Source organism: Stigmatopora nigra, chromosome 13 (assembly GCF_051989575.1).
Source record: "Stigmatopora nigra isolate UIUO_SnigA chromosome 13, RoL_Snig_1.1, whole genome shotgun sequence".
In the NCBI taxonomy this organism is placed as follows: domain Eukaryota; kingdom Metazoa; phylum Chordata; class Actinopteri; order Syngnathiformes; family Syngnathidae; genus Stigmatopora; species Stigmatopora nigra.
This window is the reverse complement of record NC_135520.1, coordinates 4,014,366-4,035,695: the sequence shown is the minus strand read 5'-3', so window position 1 is coordinate 4,035,695 and position 21,330 is coordinate 4,014,366. Positions and strand designations below refer to the sequence as shown.

The 21,330-nt window shown below is 38.9% G+C and overlaps 4 protein-coding genes across 11 annotated transcripts in view; 1 reads left to right on the top strand and 3 right to left on the bottom strand.

Moving 5' to 3' along the window:
* Nucleotides 1-5,406, bottom strand: part of prkcha (protein kinase C, eta, a) — a 17,608-nt gene extending 12,202 nt beyond the window's left edge. The window contains exons 1-3 of the mRNA XM_077730799.1: nt 5,151-5,406; nt 3,709-3,889; nt 2,523-2,878 (exon numbers count right to left, since the gene is read on the bottom strand). Coding sequence (XP_077586925.1) covers nt 2,523-2,878; nt 3,709-3,889; nt 5,151-5,258 — 645 coding nt within the window. The 5' untranslated portion in view covers nt 5,259-5,406. The remainder of the gene's footprint in view (nt 1-2,522; nt 2,879-3,708; nt 3,890-5,150) is intronic.
* Nucleotides 5,301-18,759, bottom strand: slc38a6 (solute carrier family 38 member 6). 6 transcript variants are annotated; one of them, XM_077730803.1, is made up of 18 exons: nt 18,444-18,759; nt 17,088-17,209; nt 16,933-17,006; nt 16,646-16,698; nt 16,106-16,145; nt 13,717-13,795; nt 11,196-11,281; nt 11,070-11,128; nt 10,910-10,981; nt 9,839-9,895; nt 9,395-9,474; nt 8,762-8,862; nt 8,568-8,692; nt 8,080-8,224; nt 7,704-7,798; nt 6,532-6,622; nt 5,483-5,585; nt 5,301-5,412 (listed from the first exon to the last, which is right to left on the bottom strand). In XM_077730803.1, exons 1-17 carry the CDS (start codon nt 18,537-18,539, stop codon nt 5,506-5,508), a joined length of 1,455 nt encoding a protein of 484 aa, XP_077586929.1. In that variant the 5' UTR covers nt 18,540-18,759; the 3' UTR covers nt 5,301-5,412; nt 5,483-5,505. The 6 variants fall into 6 exon arrangements, with proteins under 6 accessions (XP_077586929.1, XP_077586928.1, XP_077586930.1 ...); XM_077730802.1 differs by lacking the exon at nt 5,301-5,412 and having other exon boundaries at nt 5,449-5,585; XM_077730804.1 differs by lacking the exon at nt 5,301-5,412 and having other exon boundaries at nt 5,449-5,585; nt 6,532-6,619; nt 18,444-18,758.
* On the top strand, nt 18,754-21,146 carry trmt5 (tRNA methyltransferase 5). 2 transcript variants are annotated; one of them, XM_077730808.1, is made up of 5 exons: nt 18,754-18,831; nt 18,959-19,539; nt 19,647-19,771; nt 19,874-20,513; nt 20,624-21,146. In XM_077730808.1, exons 1-5 carry the CDS (start codon nt 18,824-18,826, stop codon nt 20,680-20,682), a joined length of 1,413 nt encoding a protein of 470 aa, XP_077586934.1. In that variant the 5' UTR covers nt 18,754-18,823; the 3' UTR covers nt 20,683-21,146. The 2 variants fall into 2 exon arrangements, with proteins under 2 accessions (XP_077586934.1, XP_077586936.1); XM_077730810.1 differs by having other exon boundaries at nt 18,802-18,841.
* The window catches only part of mnat1 (MNAT1 component of CDK activating kinase), a 30,004-nt gene continuing 29,739 nt past the window's right edge, over nt 21,066-21,330 (bottom strand). For both annotated transcript variants that reach the window (XM_077730811.1, XM_077730812.1), the window contains exon 9: nt 21,066-21,330. In XM_077730811.1, the coding sequence (XP_077586937.1) occupies nt 21,210-21,330 (121 nt within the window). In that variant the 3' untranslated portion in view covers nt 21,066-21,209.

The window sequence follows — 21,330 nt, the reverse complement described above, 5'->3', positions numbered from 1 at the left end:
ATTGTGTATTTTTCTCTGACATTTCATAACAAAAAATAGCTGTCAATGAATATTGTTTTTCCAAAATTAGGAGAAAATGCACTCGTAAGATGATTTTTTTTCTTCTTAGATTTGTTTCTAGCACCACCCAGCATGTTAGTGAGGCCGGACATCCGCCACATTAGCCACAGAGTGCGATGTCGCACTGAGTAACAATTTGTTTTCGTCTATTTTAATCATAAATAAAATCTTCAAAGTATTTTCAGTTGTGTGGAGTTTGTATGTTCTCCCCAGGAATATTCTATTCGGAAAAAGTTTTATGCTACCTAAAGTTGCAAATACATACCAACTAAAAGAGTATGAACCAGAGAGGGAAGTTTGGGCCTCTTTTTTTTTAAAGAAATAGGCGGCCGTTTCAGTTGATCAAGCAAGTATGTATTCACCAAAAAGAGGTGCCAGGTGGGCGGCAAAGGAAAAACTTTGGTCTAAATGTCATGGTGATAAGAACTTGAATATGTGAACTTTTTTTTAAATTTTTTAACTGGGCTAAAATGAAGTGCTTTGCATGCAACATGATCACATCAACAGGACGTCCTGTAACGCTGCTGCACACGATAAAGATAGCAAAGATGGCAAAGATTTGAAAGCCTTACATTATCAGTACTTTATCATTCATAATACATATCATGTTAATGTTTTTTTTTCTTTTTTCCTCTTTAGATTTGTGGCCCTTAAAAGTTACCCACTATTGGGGTTCTGGGAATTGCACATTAAATTGTGGCCCAAGCAAAAAAAAAAAAAGAATAAAAGTAAAAAAGAAATAAAAAATGCTATGTATATTTCTAACACTCACTATGAAAATCTACACTAACTCGGGAACCTTTTTGACAAAGAGAGCCATAAACAATTAATAAATATTTATTGTTTATGGCTCTCTTTAAAACATTATTGCTTGAGAGTCATACTAAGAATTTACTAAGGATTTTCAAAGTAAGTGAACTGTTGTTTTAACTTTATTAAAAAAAAAGGTAATGTTGCAATCACTAGTGTTCATGATACCACAAAGATGATGTAGATATGTCAGTCGATTTTGTCTAGAAGATCTTTAGAGTAAGCATTTATGGAGATGTGTAAGACGTGATAGCTTTACTGCTTTCTGGGTGAATGACAAGGAAGGGTTGATCAGTAACACATTAGCATTTACTAGAACTACTAGTTGCATCATAGGAATTTTTCTCAGTATATTTCATATAAATTGATACACAAATTATGTAACCACTCAGATGCTGATAGTATGTAGCTCAAACATGACTAAGAAGAAAATGAAGATAGAATTTAAAAAAAAACTAAAAAGATTTCCTCTTTGTAACTTTGTAAAGTGTCTTCGGGGTTGAGTAGTTGCACTTTCGGTGTGTATTCAACATTGGTTAACTTCTTTTTAATTACATAGTAGTCAAGGGTGAAATATTCCTACTAAATAATCTTTTATATTTAAGTGTCTTTTGTTCTAAAAATGACTTTTATATTCTATTGCTGCTTTTGACTTAGGGTAAAAAATATCATAAAAAATATTTTGTTCTTCCGTTTAATGCACACAAAAAGTTGTCACTTGAATCTCCCCTTTCTTTTTAACATTTTTAGTTGCTCCATCCAAAACAGTGCATCAGGGAATACCCACTCTTTTCAGCAATTCTGATTGAGACATCTCAACAGTCACGTGGAAAAAAAAAGACGATAGTGAGCTAGGGAGCGAGCAGACTGCAAAACCTGCAGCTTATTAACCTACTTCTGTTTCGAGATTTAATTAGTGGGTGAGGCAAAGGTAGCTGAGAAATGAAGATTAAGATTCACTTTCATCATTGAGCCTTTTTGGTCCCCATTTCGATGGATTTGTGTCAAATCAAAAACAAAAACATGGTTTGCATTCAATTTAAAGTCCGTACCTGTCAAAACAACAACAAAAAACTACTTATGAGCAAACCCAATTAGTGTCCTCAGTCATACCTACACAATAATACACTTGAGCACATGTGCTTGTAATAATGAGTATTAATGTCATCACGAAGAAGGGTTTAATTAAATGTGAGTTTTTTTATACCTTAATTAAACATCAGAAAAAGATAATGTTGTGTATTTAATTTTGTTTCTAATTATTTAAACAGCAGAAAAAGGAAATGTCGTGTATTTTATTTTTCACAATTATTCAAACATAATTAAGGGATTTCCCAAATTATAATCTTGCTTAAAGTTACCAAATGCAACATAACTTTTAGAACTAAAAGTATTTAAATCATCGCATTTTTACTTGGAAAAACAACACAGGGTTTCCATACAACAGTAGATTGATGTGAAAATGTTGTACAGTAATATAAATACAATTTCTAGTTCTCTGGGATATGCTCCAGCACCCCCGCATGATCCTTGTGAGGATAAGTGCTTCTGAAAACGACTGAATGGATAAATACAGTTTGAAATGTGCACTACTTTTACCTTTAATACTAGGAAGTGGGAAAGTAGTAGGTGATTTACATGAATGGACTCACCCAGCTCTGGAAGACCTCGTTGGTGTTGGCGATCTTCATGAAGTCCACAACTTGGAAGGTACAGTTGGCCACAAAGTCGTCATAGCCGATGGGGGTGTCGTTGAAGACGGCCAGCTCGATGCGTTGTGCATCTCGCACGGAGATGGAGAACTCCTCGTTGTAGGTGGGCGCGTTTGTTTTCTGTTTGGTGTGAGTTTGCCCCACTTTCAGATCGTCCACTTTAAGGACGATGTAAGGGTCCATCGTAGTCGGAGCGCTCTTGGAGAAAAGCATGGAGTTGCGTCGGGAAACGTTGGTGGGTTTCAAATCCACCGCTTCTCCGATGCGGAGCAGAATATGCCCGAAAAACTTCATATCTAAAGAAGAAACGATTTACAAAAGAAAAGAAAACAACAACAAGTGATTAAAAGAGCGCTCGCGACGAACGTGAGGACGCAGCAGGTGTGTTCATGCTGAGCGCATTGACATCCGCCTTTGTCTCTCTATTCTAGAACTCGCAGTGGGCTGTCTCTTCACCAATAAAGGAAGCCACAAGAGAACTACAAGTTCCGCATAACTTTATCCGGTGGAAGAAAAAAAGAAAAAGAAAAAAACGACGTGCAGTCAAGCCTGTGTCAGTGTGCTATGTTGTTGCCGTCACGTGGCGAGCCAGGGTACGAAGGTGAGAACTACAATACCTGTAGGCATAACTGATATGCGTAGCCTCACTTGTCTGACATACACCGCCACCTAGTAGTTTAGTAAGGAAGTGAAACCTAGTATTTATCCTACAACATATAACTATAGTACTATAGTACTATATTTCCAGGATATATATCTATATATCTATATGTGTATATGTATGTATGTATATATATATATATATATATATATATATATATATATATATATATATATATATATATATATATATATATATATATATATATATATATATATATATATATATATATATATATATATATATATATATATATATATATATATATATTATATATATATATATATATATATATATATATATATACACACACATACATATAGACATATATATATATATATATATATATATATATATATATACACACATACATATAGACATATATATACATATATACATACATACAATGTGTGTGTGAGTGTGTGTGTTAAAAGTAGCCGCTTCATGGTGTAGAGGTTCACTCACCTGACTTCAGTGCGGTCTCGTTTTCCACTGGCGGCGGTATGATTGGGAATGGAGTTGGTCGTTTGTCTCTCTGTGTGCCCAAAGACTGACTGGCGACCAGTCTAGGGTGTAGTCTGCCTTTCACTCGACGTAATCTGGGTGAAAATCCAGCAACCTCAAAACCCTTTGGAGTATGGGTGGTCTGGAAAATGAATGAATGAATTGATGTTAAAATGAGTCATGCAACGGAAGGATGTTGGCCAGTGTATAATATATGAGTACTCCTGACTCCATAACATCATTCAAGCACAGGGTGTAATTCAAATTGGCCTGCAGGGGGAAGACTATGTCCGTTGAATCCATTGCGGTCATACGTCTCATTTGATGATGGAGCTACTTTGGACTTTAGCTTTTTTCTCTCCCTGGCTCGAGGAACCTCTCTCTTTCTGTGGAGCCACAGCTGACATTTTTACAGTCTACCCGGATTTATTGTGCGTCTTTGTTCCGCTTTTTCCTCCCTCTGTCTGTCAAACTCCCCATTTGCCTCGCGTCACACTCTTCTTTCTAGGCCCGCTTTCCCTCTCTGTATACGACCATGTCAAATGCTGAATTATGCACCCTTGGGGGAGCCCTCTCTGACTCCAGACATCCGAGTGGGCACATGGACGCGTGGTTTTTAGGAGCACGCAATATTCTTGCTGTAATTTCTGGAGTTGTAGACATGCAAAACAGTCACAGCCAAGCAAAAGGTTTTCAGTTTATGACTTGATTTTAGATGAGGCAGCACTTAAAGTGCTTGTACTCAAGGACAGATCTATCTCATTGTTTGATGGCTAAGCTTTTATAGCTTACACTGACTTTAAATTTCTACGTCCCCTTCATTTGTAAACTTGAAAGTAGATATTTTCATCTTTTTCATTCATTTTCATATTGTTATTTTATCAATGGGCACTGTCAGGGCCAGGTCACCCTGCTTTTTAATTGTTTTGTTCATGGACTAAATGTATTTAGCTTTGGCATTTACCGTTTTCCATTTGCTCCTGAATCGTGTCGTCATTTCTATTTCATTTAGGATTAAACATTTTGTGTTCTACTGTCGAGGGTTCAATCCCAGGTTCGTCGGACCCTCCTGTGTGGAATTTGAATGTTTTCTCTGGGAAATCCGGTTTTCTTACAAGTCCCCCAAAAAATCATGTTTGGTAGGCTGGTTGAACATTCTAAATTGTCCTTAGCTATGAACATGAATGGTTGTCCGTCTCCTTGTGCCCTGTGATTGGTTAACCACCAATTCAGGGTTTCCCCCGCTTGGTGCCTGTAGTTGACTGGGAAAGTCATCCGCCAATAGCAGCCAATGAGTTAAATCAGTGGCCTATAAAGGGTTAAGCTCAGAGTAAAGTCTGAATCCTCTGTGGCCCACTGACCAATCTGAGTAAGACAGTAAAAAAAAAAACAGAGAAACTTACTTGTGGTGAAGCTGTTTGGACAATGTAGTGCATGGTGGGCTGGGGGTTGCAAAGGTGGGATGGTGTTGGGGTCTCTGTCGCAGCCCCTCCGGGTAATTGGCTCCACATGTGAAGCAAGCAGCCTGGCCCTAGCGCCAGGGAGGCGTCAGGGCCGCATTAAGAGATCAGCCCACAACTGATGGGATCGTGAATCGGGGAGGTGGACCTCAGACTAAAGCTGATGGCGGGTTGTTGACCCGCGACAAGCCCAACACTTGGTATCCTGCCAGAAACAAACTACTATTCTTCCCAAAACACCAAAAGCTTGTTTATTTACTTAAGTGGTACCTCACCTTTCCACCTTTGACCTTGATTTTCATTTTGTTGTTGCAGTTTTATTTGCTTGCGTTTCACTCCACTGCAGATGCAACAAAATATCTCGTGCGGAATTTGACACTGAAAAGCAAGAAGAGAAATATTCATATTAATGAAACTGGGCTGGAAACTAGAAAGGATTTTCCTTTTTTTGAAGTTTCTTTTCTTTTTAAAAAGGAAAATACTGAAGACTATCTAATTTATACATTACATTATTAATTTATTTTTATAAAAAAAAACATTAAACGTTTAAAGACATTGTTGTATATTTTAAAAATGTTAGATTTTTATTTTTTTTAAACTACAGAGGCAAATAATTCCAGAAACAGTAAATAAACTCTAGTTTCTGTATTTTTATGTAAATTATATTTTAGCAAAAAATATTTAGTTTATACTTTACTGGATGTGGTCTGTGTTAAAATCTCAATTTTATGTTCCAGGGCCCTAATTTCCCAAGAAATAAACTAACCATGGACAATAACACTGATAATCATCAGAACAAATCAGAGTAATCCTCATATCTCTTTCACCTATAAGTGGTTGTCCTCAGCAAACGAGACTGTATTGGTTAGTAATTATTTTTGTACATTCTCTGCTCTATTGGAACACTGCTTCCCACTTTTCTGCTTAACATACGTTTTCGGAACATACATTAGAAGACTTGTATGCGTCTTTCCAGTCCATTTCAGCCCAAGGTCAAAGTCAGGACGTGGGGACCGCAAACGCCAGTGGAGCAGAAATTCCTGATTTTTTAATAACATGACTGATTATTTAAAAAAAACACAGCCAACACCTCTTAAAACAATATGAGAGCGGAGGCTGTCCACAGGGGGGGGTGGATGTGAGCCCCACCGCCATCTCTGCATCTCATTTCATCCCTTCAACCCCCTGAGATGTTGTTACCATATCACTGGACACTGGAGTGAGCTTAACTAAACAAAAACATTTTTTTTGTGTTATATCCTAAGAAATGTATATATTTTTTTAAAAAATTCTAGTGATAGCAGTGGGAAAAAAATTGCATTACCTATCTCTTTTCCTTCCGTCTTATGAGGAATGTTTGACAAATGAAATTGCACAGACACTTGATGGCAATGTTGTGCTGTAATCAGGACCTGCTTGAGAAGAGCCAAAAGGGAAACAGATCCATTCCTTACAATAAAAACAAAAGGTGCCTTTAAATCAGATCTCATAACACTTTACAAAAGTACATTGTTAATTGCACTTGTGGTTTCAAACTGCAATGCTCCTATATTTTAAATTTTGACAATTAAACATGTCTGACTGGTAAGTAAAATTAATCTAATGACATGTAAGAAAAGGACATACTGGAACTGAATATTTCTTTTTTTTTATTAAGTCTTATTTAATGTATAGTACAGTAGAGTAGACTATTAATTGCATTATGACCGCTTACTGTACAATCAAGTTTAAGGAATGAAAATGGAAGGAAACTCCAAGTAGCAGCAAATCAAATGTTCCCATTGAGTTTCCATAATATGTGCAACATTTGACAGAGCAAGGCAAATCTTTAGAAAATACACTTGATTTAAAAAGTGCAAGTTTCTTCACAAATGCTCTGTCACACTGTAAACGAAATAAATCATTGTAAAATACAAAAATAAAAAGGTGAGGCTATTACAAAAAAAAAAAAACTGATTTTGTTTTGTATTCTTCTGGATTATGACAACCTGACATCAAAATAAACATATGTAAAGTGACACATAATTTCACATGGCCTTTCAATAATTTTATGCAATAGTGTCTTTGGTATGATTTGTCCCTTTCTGCCTTATTGTTTTAAACCTTTCACTGTCATTGACGATTTTGGACGGTCAACCATGTTTTTTTTCTCCCCATCCCCCATACCTTCTAAATTTATGAGATTATCAATGTCCAATACCTTTTGACTGAAAAGCTAGCAATCATTCATTTGTTGCCAACACTCCCACTTCAAATGGATTGGACATGCAATCATTATCAAGGGCAGCCAATGAGGGCCTAAGAACTTTGTATCCACGTGAAGATGATGATGGAAAAACTGACGACACCCATGAATAAACCAAAAACCACCAGACTCACCGCCTGCAAACACAGCATTTGCACTTGCCATTGTCTGAATCAAGTGAATCGCTTTCAGATACCCCCCCCCCCCCCCCCCCCCCCATCTGATCTGTGTGAAGAGCTCGTACTACTTACCCCAATGGAGTCAAAAGATTGAAAATTCTCGTGGCTAATCTTGAGGTAAAAAAGGCCGGGAAAGACAAACAAAAGGCAGCTGGATGTCGTCGATCCTGAAAAAAAACAGAAGACAACTTGTGTGATAATAACAGAAATGGTGAAATGGTTGACCACAGTATTAAATATGTCGGAGCAGATTATGCAACTACAATACAAAATGGGAGTGCCAATATGGAAAAGAAATACAAATGAATGACAAATGGCACATTAAATCACAATACAATGAGAATGAAGTAGTAATTCCATCTAGTTGAAGGTAACAATATAAATCAATAGTTTGTCAGAGGAGAGGTTGAAAATACGTTTCTCAAAATTAAAATGGTGTCCTACTTACCCACTACTCCAAACACATTTCGGATATCTGGCACAAAGATGGCCAGCAGAAGCACCACTCCTAGAATGACCACAGTTGTGGTGACGTGGATCAGCCAGGAAAAGGGAGCATCTCCACGCAGCAGTAAGATCACGGCCTTCCGAGCCTGGAAAACGTGCACACACAGTAATGATAATAAAACACAAATACACAAATACAAATAATTTAACGTATCAACATTGCAACATGAAGCTGGTCAAGGACATTGTAACCCGAGGACTTCCTGTATCAGTTGAATATGCTGTTTGGAAAAAAGGCCCATTGTGAGAAATGATGTTGGAATGTCTTGAATTGGTGCAAAGAAAATAGAAGTGGCAGAATATTACCATATTTGTGTGGCGCAAAATATAATAAGTACTGTTCAATATTCAAAATGGATTTAAAATACAATATATTAGTCTTTTGGCACAAGTGTGCAAGACTATAAGAATTCAGCAGTATGTACTAACAGGAAAGTGGATGAGCGGTACGGTCAACAGCACGGAGACGAGGATGGCGAGCCGAACCGTCATCACCATCACGTCACGCGGCATGTAGGTGTCGTAGCTGAGCAAAAGCTCAGAGTCCACGTGAGCTGCGGGTGGGGGGGACAAAAACAGATCAGACTGTTGCAGTTTGGTGTCATCTTTGCCAGTTGGCTTACCGTAAAACGTCAGATAGCCAAAAAGGGCCGAAACCAAGTAAACCAGAAAACTGAGGCCGATACCAATGTTGGTTACCTTCTGCATTCTCGGTTTGGATGGCCTAAAGAATCAGGATTTAAGAAGAAGACACAAGGATGCATGCTGAAAAAAACATCAAAATGTAACCCCCAAATCCCAAATAATTCAACTCTGTTAATACATAAGAAAGAACACATTTTTTAATTAGTAAAACAATAATATATTCTTTCTAAAACTATATTATTTGTATGTGAAAATGGAATTAAACAGTTGCCAAACTCTATTGCACTTTTGGCCCAGAAAGTGCATTTCAGTTTTTTGCTAAAAATACTTTAATGAAAATAAACCATTTTGGATGGCCACAGTGGCATAATATCCTAAAAAAAAAAATCATTTTAGCGCATCCATTAGAGTGAGGGGGGGAAAAAGCCTACCCCTTTTGCTTATTTATTCTCTTTTTGTATTTTTAGCTTGAAATGTTAACTGCTTACCCCTATGTATATTTTCTTTTTGTATTGTTGTGAGTACAGTTAATTAAAAAAAAGGCATTTTTCACATGCGCGATGGATGGGTCAGTGAACATGGCGTTATTCAGTCAAATGTGAATAGCTGACCGGTCAAGTTCACAGTAGATGGGCAGTACAGCTGTATGGCATAAGAAGGAGAAAGCCATGGTGGGGATGGCATAGGCACTCTGAAACACACATCGGTATGACTTTTAGCAAATTATCAGCTCACACTTTGACACTGGTGTGAGTGGAGCTAAGCGTTTTGTTCACACAGAATTTTTGGCTCAAATGAGACCACAAAAATATGATGAAAAATTGAGTACTGTAAAGTAGTAGTTATATTTTTTTTTAAAGGATAACTTGATGAGTTTCTGCATGCACACGAGTCTCGGTTTCAGTCACGCGCAGCCCAAGTTTCAAAGGTGAAAGTGTGACATGCCTCAGTCTACAGACAATTTAAAGCGACTTCTATAAGGCACGACTTGTTGTTTTTACTGAGTGTGTGTGTGCGTGTGTGTGTAGCAGAAAGGACTGACTTCCCATACGTACCCTACTGGAAAGGACGAAAAGTTTAGGCGTGCATTCCGAGTTGGAGGAATTTGATACCTGCACAAACGAAAAGGCAAAAAGAGGGAGAGATCTGTTAGCTTTGAAGTAGTGGTGATATACGACAAATACAACAGAACCTAAAAAGTTCCCCAATTTTAATATGAAGTGGGTGAAGAACTCATTTCAAAGCAAGCTGACTTTACTTTCCCTGCCTTACCTGTCACATATTTGCTTTTCTGGAAGGATTCCTCCAGGATCCTTCAAATTGTTTTTAAAGTATAATTAAAAAGGGGTTTAAAAAAGTACAAAGTGTGGTCAATTTTGTGTTGAATAAAGCATTAATCTAAAATAAAGAACAATTTTTAGTTTGACCACATAGTAACATTTTAGCCCCCATGACACTGAAACTACTACTACTACTTTAATAGGGCAAGTGAATGTTGTTACTATCATTGTCAATGGTAGCGGATAAATTAAGGCATATAGTCCAGTGAATTGTCAGTTCATATTTTAGTTGTAGTTGTAGTGACTACTAGCTTTACTTAGTTTTTTTTGTTTTTGTTTTTTTTGTATCGTCAGAAATCAGCTTATTTCTTTTCCATTTATTTATTTGACTGGAATATTAAAATAGTGCACATAGAACTCTAATACAAGTTTGATGATTTTGACCCTTTCGGGTTTGTAAGAAATGCATTTGAAATGATTTCCTCTGGGAAAATATTGTGTTCAATTTAGTAGGCTGCTCCACTGTACAAGCACTGCGGGGAAATGGCAAAATTCCACTGCCTGGTGGTTTGGAGCTAAAAAGAAAACAAACCTCTAAGTTATCCCACGCCAGGTCTGGAGTTCTAGTATGGTTTGTATAATAAAAGAGGCCAGAGGTCACTTCCAGGGCTGAAGGGGTGAGGAGGCAGGGTCACCTGAACTTCCTTCCCCCTAAGGTAGTAGTCACTCTACATCACTCTACACAGCCCTTTCTGGTCCTCATCAAGTAGACACTTCTAGTCTAGACCACCATTGACACAAGATCAACATCTTATATAGACTACTAAGGGAAGTCAGTAGTATTACCTGGTATGCACCAATAGACAAGTTGTTGTTTTTTGGCAGCGGGCACGGTATGGACCATTTCTTGACCACAATCTGAGGTTTTGAAGAAAGAAAATATAATTAAAAAAGTGTCATTTATTTATTTATTTTCTTATTTTAAAAGATAAACATTCCAACTCACCACAATGCTAAAGTAGAGCATAAAAAAGAAGGCCAAGCTGCTGGTGTAGCCCAGAAAGCCTAAAAGGATGAGTGAGACATGTCACGGGAAGTCTTTTAAAAGATGGCACTTCATTTGTTTCCTCACCAATTTTTGGCAATATTGCAAGAGGAAGGACAACACATAGCGTGACAAGGATAAGCAGCAGTCTGCCATCTTCAAACCAGGCATCTCTGTAAAACAAGAAACAATTGAATGAATAATAGTGGCGGACGTTCAGGGTATTGTTGTGGTTAGTGTTAAGTAAGGTGTGTCTCATTTTTAGCATTTTTTTTTAAAACTAAACTTGCTTACCACATTAAAAAAAAACCCTCAAGGCTGTATGAGAGGCATTTAATAAATAAAATCAATTCCAAAAAGTCAGGGACGGCGAGTAAGTTAAAAATGGGACGCCTCTGGAAATTTGTCTCCATTTAACGCTCCGATTCAAAACGACAGAACTCTCATGTGGTACCCATTAAAGGCTTTAGCCCTCACAAACCATAACAATTATGTAATTCACATTCAAACGTTGCACCGCTCCATCAGATCAGATCACACCACGTATCGCTTGGTTTTTGGAGAGAGGGGGGAATAATATTTTCCTTTGCTGAAGTAAAAAAGGCGGGGCTCTTTAATGGTGATTGAGGTGGGCCCGTGTTTAAGGTGACGCATGTGGAAGGAACGCCGAGGTCGAGGTCAGACGGGAAGAGTGCTGCTTGCTGTTGGGGACCGCAGCGTGGGGTCACGGGGCCTGGCTCCAGCACTCTTTATGGGGTTCCCAAAGACGGCGGCACCTGCTTTGACCGCATCAAAACACTGTGACCCTTTCCTGGCAGTTTCACTGCCAGAGCATTAGCATTGGCACTGAAGGATTTATTGGATCTCTGCATTTTCACAGGCCAATGTCATGGAAGCTCATGTCTTCAATGTCAATTCTTCTGTTCACAGCAAGGCCAAAAGGGCATCATGGTCAGACCCTTGAAATATGGAAAGTTAATTCCCTGAAGTGACTTTTTCCAAGATTTCAGTAGTAGTATTCGTAATAAGCGGGATACAATGAGACTAACAAACATTCATGTAAACACACTTATGAAGGATGTAGAGCGTTTATTCACTCTACCATGTGTTTTTGGGATGTGGAGGAAACCAGAGGACCCAGAGAAAACCCACACACAGGGAGGGTGAATGCACTGAATCTCCACATAGTTTGAAGTCTTGATCTCAGAATTGTGAGGTTTACGTCCTAACCACGAAATCGAAACATCTGTGTTGATGACTTTCTCAGTTAAAAAGGTCCAAGTCCAATGTCTTTTGTTTGAATTGGTCAGTATGCACCTTTTCCAACATTTATGAGAAGAGTTGCAGACAATAGTTATTAAGATAAATAGCTGTAACCACTCTACTGATACAGACACACACACACGTGGACAAGTCTGTAGAGAATCATTTCACGCAGGGTCCAGCCTGATTACAGGGAGGCAGGATAGTTTGAAGAGAGCCATGAAATAGGGAAGATTTCACACTTTTCTATAACCAGAACAGCCTTGAGCAAAAGGAAGGAGTCTCAAAGTCAGTCTCAACAAATGTGTTTAATAACAGTGCGAATCTGGCCTGCGTTGGGCTTGAATGACGAATGGTTCATATAGCTACAAGTGATTTTTTGAATAGAACACATGCTGAAACAAAATCGTTTTAAGCTCAAATGTGCCTCCTCTGCTCGCATCTCAAAACCGCTCATTAAGAAAAACATTGTTTCCCTCTGCAGTGGGTTGTAATTACACTGGCAAAACCGATATCCCATTGTATCAGTCTGATTCCGGGGAACATGTGTGAGAGATTTGAGGGTGAAAGCAGAGCGCTAATATAAAACAGCTGCTTTGTGGAGCAATCGAATCCTGAATGTCAGAAAGCAAAACGACTTCTCACTAAAACCAGCAGAGACAATAACAGTGATAAAAGACAATTTTCTGACATTTGTGTGAAGGAGAAAGCTTATGAAGAGAGTAATTACTCCAAAAATGCAACGTTAATGGTTAAGCTCTAAGGAGTTTGCAACTATTATTATTGACTGATTTTATGCTCTTGAAACTTTGTATGCCACGACATGGTAAAACGTGTTAAATTAAGACTTTTTACAAAATGTTGATTAAACATTAGAAAGCAAATTCCTTCAGTTAATATAATTAGCTTATCTGGTATAAATTTCTGCTATAAATTACAGATATAAAAACAGATTTGGGTATGATTGATAAAACTACATCACGGTATTTTCTCACATAAAAAAAAGCACAGAATCGAGGGTACTTGTTTATATGTGCATAAATTACTTGACATGCACAAAACTGCAAGGTGACAAGGACGAAACGACATAACGCAAGCCAAATTGATTTTGACATCTAGGAATGAAATTAAAAAAAATAATAATAATGATAAATTCTGTGTTAAAGTAGACATAGAGCAACCTACTGCACTTGCAAAAAGGGGATGTCTTGTGACCTTTTGGTATTGAAAGAGTTAACCAATTGAACAAGGTAACTGGCCAAATTTCAACCAATGCATAACTCCTGATAATGTCAATAATTACAGGGCCTTCAAGCTACAAAACACAAGCCAGAAACACACCCACCTTGACTGGTCTGAACTCAGGAAGCAGGCAATGGCCGACGGAAGCTCCGACTTCAAGATGAACAAGTACGATGACATGGCTGCAACAGAGCAGAGAGAATGTTCACACTGTTTGTTTGCAAAGAAAATCAAAACAGGCACACTAAACACATCGCATGTATTAATATTATTATTAGAATGAGTGTGGGGGTGGTGCTTTTCTGAGTTAACGCAGATGGGTGGAGTAGACAGCTCAAAAGCAAAGCCCTTAGCATAAAGGAGCAGACATAGCACACTTCTTTGGAGAAATGCGAAGGAAAGGAATGCAAACAATAATCATATATGACGTTAATCCAGCTACTTCTCCGCCTCACGAGGGAAACGGGACATTATCAGCCTCCAAAGGGCCAATCGGAGAAAGGGGACAAGGGTCACTTCCTAGGGGTCGTAGGCAAGTATTGACGGAGGTTGTTGCTGCAGAACAAGAGCATGCTTGTGGTGTGAAATGGGCTTCAGATGCAGCGTGTTGCCAGTGATAAAGGCAGATAATGTCAAGGGATTACATTTGGGGAAAGCAGACACAGCCGGGGTTAGGTGGGACGTTATTACCCCCGGGGCAAGGTTTTTGCACTCGCCGTTGAATAAACTCTGACCATAATCCCTCAGATCCTGCATGTGTTTAGAAAGGAGAACTTTTTTTTTTCAATAACCCGCCAGCCCACACAAGACACAAGGACACTCACTCAGAGAATAAGGAAACGCGTTAATATGCGTTTAAGTCCGCCGGTAAATGGGCCTGGTTTTGGGGATTCATCCTGAATTCGGTGCTAAACTTCTTTCAAAAATGTGACCGCCACATTGTACATGTTAAATAATGTCACAATTTTTTTATAGAGTAATAACCATTTCATGGGCTGCAATGATTGATAACAGAGAGGCCTTTTAATTGACACTATCCTTTCTTTGTTAGTCTCGTTTTGGCAAAGTCACAGATTGCATTTTCAATATTTTTATAGCGCAAATCCATAAAAATAAGTTTCAAATATGGTCATAAAATTAACAGATGTTGAACGGCAGGGTTTATTCCTTTGAGTTGGGCTTTTATGTTCTCTAAAAATCTACAGTTTTGAACCATAATATGATGATGTAGCCCTATACATTTGAAAAGGGGACATGCACAAAAAAATGGCTGTATTCAAGGAAACATGGTCATCATTTTAAACAAAGCAATGTACAAGACGCCTGTACAGAATAACTGTAAAATACAGTGTCACTATCTCTGTAATGAGAGCATTCCATAAACTGTACTTAATAGGATTCCAAAAACGTATTTTAATAGCAGCATTAACCAAAACACAACTCGCAAAAAAAAAACACACACACAATACCAACACATTGACGCAACAGACATAATTTCGCTGGTTTCTTTTCAAGCATTTTGCAAAGCGAGGATATGGAGAATGGATGGATGCTTACAACGACGTCAAACGACAACACTTCCACTGCAATTCCCGATGAAGGTCGCGCAATACTTACATCTCTAACAAAGCGGCTCTTCAGTGAAGAGAAGGATCGGTTATTGGTCGAGGGTTAAGAAAACATGTTGGAACAATGAGCACACAGGAGAAGTAAATGGACGTGAGCTGTGTATGTGTGTGTGTGTGTGTGGTCATCAAAGTAAACCCAGTCCGTGAGGAACATAAGAGAGAGTCACTTTCATTTGACTGCGAGACGCCATGGGTTGGTTTGCCAGTAATTAAGGTCAATTGGTCTATCAGCCCTTGGCAGTGCCGATGAATGTTTACTCAGAGTAAAGCTAATTGCGCTCTTATAAAAAGGGGGTCTGGCTGCAGACCCCTACATTCTGGGGGAGCCCCCCCACACATAGCAGAGGGGCAGAGCAGCAATCCCCCAGGCCGCACAGCGGTTGAGCAACTGAGAACCATCGGCATGGCTGCCAAGTGAAGGGATAAAGTCTTAACGGGAGGGTTGCCATTAGGGTCTTATGGGGTGGGAGTGGGATTTACCGTCAGCAATCAATTAGAGCAGAAGTCAGGTTTCGGGCTCGGGGGAGAGCGCTTGAGAGGACGGCAGCCACGGAGTCAAAGGTTATCAGGGAAATCTGGATAATAGCCTTTGCAGCTGAAGGGATAATAAACCCAAAGGGCTAAAATATTTACGGCAGTGGGAACCTTCAGTTTTAAGGGCAAACTAATGAAAAAAATGCTTTCCAAAGATTTTGTCACTTAAACATCTCTGGACTATTTTGAAATGGCTGTGAACTCGAAAAGAAATCCAACTGAAAATCTTCTAAAAAGGAGTTGAAGCAGCTATCTATCTGTTCTAAACAGAGGGGGTATCAACAATTCTGTCTATGTGTGTATGTTCATAAGAAACAAAAGCAAACTTACCGCCAACATTTTGGATTACGATTGCAATTCCAACCAGAACCTGTAGAAATATTTCCAATTTCAGTTAATGTCAATTTTGAAACATGCACAATTGCAATTTAGTCCACTTTATACTAAAACCAATCATAGAATGTCTGCCTGGAGAATGTATGAATGGGAATTACAATGGGGCCAGCAAAATGTAACTGTATTAAAGTCATATAGGGGATTTTGTGACACTAATCGGGATCTTTTTTAACTCGTCTGAATTATTCAAAGGAATTATTTGCAATATTAGAAATACTTTGTAGGCACATCTGTTTTACAATTACACATGTAATGTACATATTAGAAGGAAAAAAGTCTAAACTATACATTTGGACAGTAACTTCTGCAGCTAAAGTTTTTGGGGCAGTTATCAATGAATTGAACTTTTTCACGGTCCATAAAATTGTATGCGTGTACACCACTGTAAAACTTAAAGATACTGAAATGAAATGCAAGTAAATGTCAATCATTTTGAAAGAAATCATTTTACATTAATCAATAGACAATACTAACTTTTCCTGGTTTTTGTAATGCTCGTCCACCCAGATCTTCATAGGAATTGATTCCTACAAAAAAGCACTTCTTTATAATAGGCAAAACAAACAACCCATTGAAATGCAGTAATATTGTAGACTATCTATATTTTTTAATGGAAAAGTATATTTGGGACATACAGAAGAAAGAAACATCAAGCAAACTAAAAAAAAAAGCCATTTAAAAATATTTTAGGATAACATCAATATGCAAGACAATGATACTAATTATTATAACAATAATATGACAAAAAGTACAACGCTTACCTGTCAAGTCACAAAGCTTGAGGAGCAGATGGATAGAATATGCGGCCAGGCTCGACACGAGTATCAAAAGGATGCTAAGTAGAAAGGGTAGAAATTGTCATCTATGTGTTATTTTCTTTTAATCATTTCACACATGACTTTAAGTGTTTGCTTACCAAAAGCCAACTATGCCAGTGCTTGCCATGGCATAAGCGAGTCCGAGAATGCCACTTCCCATGATGGCATTCATCAGATTAAAAACAGAGGAGACAAAAGAGGCACCCCTGGTCCGGCTTCGCTGCACACAATAAGAACAAGCAAGGGGTTACCGGACACTGGAAATTAAATTATTTACATTGATTCTGTGGAGAACAACTGGCCAGGCTTGATGATGAATCTCATTAAAAAGAGCAACACATTGGCATGCGGGATCAGGAAATGGAAATGGATAGGAAGGGGATTTGAGCTGCAGGACAGCTGCCTGCTGCTTTGGACAGACTAACAGACTGACCCCTCTAATAGGGGATATCCTGGAGAGGACGAGTGGTCACTCTGGTGTCAGTGTCACAACAACCAAGGATTGACTTGCTGAACTGGGATACATTGCCAAGAAAACAAGTGTCATCTTTGACGTTAGGTAAATTAGATTTTTTTTTTTTAAATATGAATTCAAATGGCATTAAGGAATGTTTATGAGGTGCTGGGTGATTCTATATTACTGTAACTTTATATTGCAGAACAAGTGCTTCAGTTGGATTCATTCATTCATTCATTTTCCATCCCGATTGTCCTTACAGGGGTCGCAGGGGGTGCTGAAGCCACTTCAAGCCAATTACAGGCACCAGGTGCAGGACACACTGGATTGGTGGACAGCTAATCGCAGAGCAGGGTCTCTGTATTTGTTGAATACTTTTGCCTTCTGCACTATTTATACCTTTATGTGGGTAGTTGTCTCTCTGCATTTAGTATGTTTATCTTACTATGATCTTTTTCATTTTATAGCAGTTTCTCTTTTGAGCAGGAGTCACCAACTCCAGTCCTCAATGTCTCCCTCTTATAACACCACAGAATCAAATGATCAACTCCTAAAAAAAAACCTCTCCATTAGCCTCATAAAGATCCTTATTTGTTTCAAGTATGTTGGAGAATGGAGGTATGGAAAATACTAGACTGGATTGGTGAAACCCTAACCCTGCTCATCATACTGTAAATGATTTCCATGTGTTTCTAACATATAGAAACAGAATTGAGGAATAGAAAAAAATGATATCAATAAATAAATTAGATTTTATATATTTGCCCCTGATTCTTTTTAAAAGTGATCGAAATCGATGGATTTTTGGACAGATATCTGGCCACAACCCTTATAACCTCATAACATATTGGATGAATGTCATATGTACTTCATCAATCAAATTTTAAAAAAATATTTTTGTGTGCTATATGAATGCCTTCTTTTGGAAAAATATTATGCCATATATATAATTTAAAAATAATAATAATATTGGACAACTAATTTTGCAAAGACTTACATTAGACAGTAAAGGCGTTGTTTCGTTTCCCTCGGTGTCTCCAGTTGCCGATTCATTGCTGTCAAATTCCGCGTGATCATTCCCGTTAATACTCATGATTTCCCCCCAACAAAATAAATAACACAAGGATCTGTCTCAAAAACACTTTGTCCCGAAGACTGGCATTATTATAAAGTTATGATCTCTAACTAACTTTTTGCATCCTTGCCTCTGGCTTGTTTTTATTCAGGGCAGTCACGTGCCTAATGTTTCCGTCGCAGACTTGACATCATTTACGCAATTGGCCAATCATACACAGGAATTCCCATTCCGACCAATCACACGACAGCGACGGTCCACCACGAATGACGTTGTAGAAGAAGCATGCTTCTGGCTGAAGGATGTTAAGGTGAAAGCTGGTAGTATTTTTTTGTATAACTAACCAGTAATATCAAATCGATGTCGTTGTGAACTACTTTTTTTAATTATTGCTATTTTAGCTGTCCGCTGTTAATACACCTGCGTTGTCTTTACAGCATTTTCGGGAGGATCTTAAGCATACGGGCACGACATAAGGCAAACATTCCTCATTTCCAAAAACTCAGCTGCGCAACCTCTCCTTTTACCAACCTTGCACAGACACCTTTCATGGATGCTAAACTATACAAGGCGCCCCCGCAGGTGCGCGGTATGACTTCTCTTGACAAAGATGCCTTCGCTCAGACAATTACTGTCCCAGCTCTACGAGTTCCAACGCGGTTCCTCAACAAAGTGATGAAGAGCCTGAAAAATGCCACCATCCAACGCCCGGGGGTGCCCAGAGTTGTGCAGGACAAGGAAGAAAGTTCAGATTTTCGGCTGGTGCTGTTAGACCCTCACAGGGTGACATCAGGGGCCTCCTTTAGGGAGGATGAAGCAGAAGCGCTGAGGTCATTTGATGTCTCCCAAGACTTGCAGCAATTTGACTTGAAATTGACCTACGACAACCTTAAGAGTGAGGAGGTTCTGGAGGCAGTGCTGCCCCAAGGGCAAGATGTCACCTCAGCTTTCAGCCGAATAGGACACATCGCACACATGAACCTCAGGGACCACCAACTCCCATACAAGAACCTCATAGGTGAAGCCAGTTTTCAATAACAAGTGTTGAATGATACTTTTGTTGATGTCGTACTAGTATGTTATGATCAGAATGAACATGTTCTCACTTATTCCCCCTTATTTCAGGGAAAGTCATCATGGACAAAAACCCTGGTGTCACGTGTGTAGTCAATAAGACAAATATTATAGACTCAGCTTATCGGAACTTCAAGATGGAGGTAATGGCTGGAGAAGAGAACATGATTGCCAAGGTAAGATAGTTAAGACTTCCTCTCATGCAAGAAGCACTTCAAAATATTGGAAAATTACTTAAAGGATAAACATGTCAAAAAATGAATATAACTTTTTTCTAGGTGAAAGAAAACGGGTCAACGTACGAGTTTGACTTCTCTTGCGTGTACTGGAACCCGAGGCTCAGCACAGAACACCAACGCGTGGTGAACCTGGTCAAGCGCGGCGACACAGTGTTTGACGTGTTCGCCGGCGTGGGACCCTTCGCCATCCCAGCAGCCCGCTCGGGCGCCACCGTGTATGCCAACGACCTCAACCCGGAGTCCTACAAGTGGTTGCAGCACAACAGCAAAGTTAACAAGGTAGAAGGCAAAGTGAAATCCTTCAATTTGGATGGCCGAGCTTTCGTCCGAGGGCCGTTCAAGCGAGAGCTTCCGGCACTGATGAAAGAAAACAGTAGAGTGCACGTGGTGATGAACCTGCCAGCTTTGGCTTTGGACTTCCTGGATTCCTTCAGAGGGCTTCTGCATCAGGAGACTCCCTGTGACGAAAACCTCCCAACAGTACACTGTTATGGCTTCTCTAAAGACGATAACCCAGAGAGAGACATGGTTGAAAGGGCGTCTCTGGCCTTGGGCTTCACTTTGGAGGACCGCTGCTCCGTCCATTTTGTCCGCAACGTGGCACCCAACAAGGATATGTTGTGCGTGAGCTTTACTCTCCCTAAAGAAGTCCTCTTCAGCCAATGTGAAGACCAGAAGGGTGAGGAAATTATTGACATAAATAATGCTCCATTCTTGAGATAATAGTTAGGATTGTCAATGTTGGTCAATGTACATTATGCTGACTGTTTTTGTTTCAATTATTCACAGAGTGCTCAGAGGAACCAGCCTCCAAGCGGCAGAAATGTGAAACAGCAGATTCATCATGAAAATGAATGAAATCACAACTTGACTGTTGCAATTGAAGCAATATTTTAGTTAGTTTTTTTTTTTTTTGGATGGTTGTATTTTCCCCATTCTTCATTCAGTACACCAACAAAATGAGAATTAATAGAAGTTGTATCAAAACTTCTACCTAGGAGATGTAATGCTACTACGCCTTGTGATACAGTAGTTCCATACTACTTTTTTATTGAGATGTGGTTGTAATATTATGGAGGATATCATTGATTTCCTATGTCTCTGCATCCAGACTGGATGTGAAAGCTCATCCACAGGAGTCGGTTGGCATTTTTTTATGCTCTACTTAAACTGTGTCATACATACTTTCCTTGAAGATTTGTTTTTTTTTAACAAAAAAACTGTAACAACAGACTGATTCATGTTTTATTTACTGTGTATGAAAGTAAAAAAACAAATTAAACCTCAAAGAAAAACATATTTGTCTCTAATTACCAACCACTACAGCTATGCATCCTCTTCAGTGCTGATTTCTAATCCTTAAAGTGGTTTGGGATCAGTCAATATTGGTGAAGAGGCCACTGAATGCATCCTGGATGGCTCGATGGCACGCCAAAGCAGAGCTGTAGCCTCCAGCTGTGTCCTGAGGCAAGGCGGCCCTCACGTGGTTCAAATAT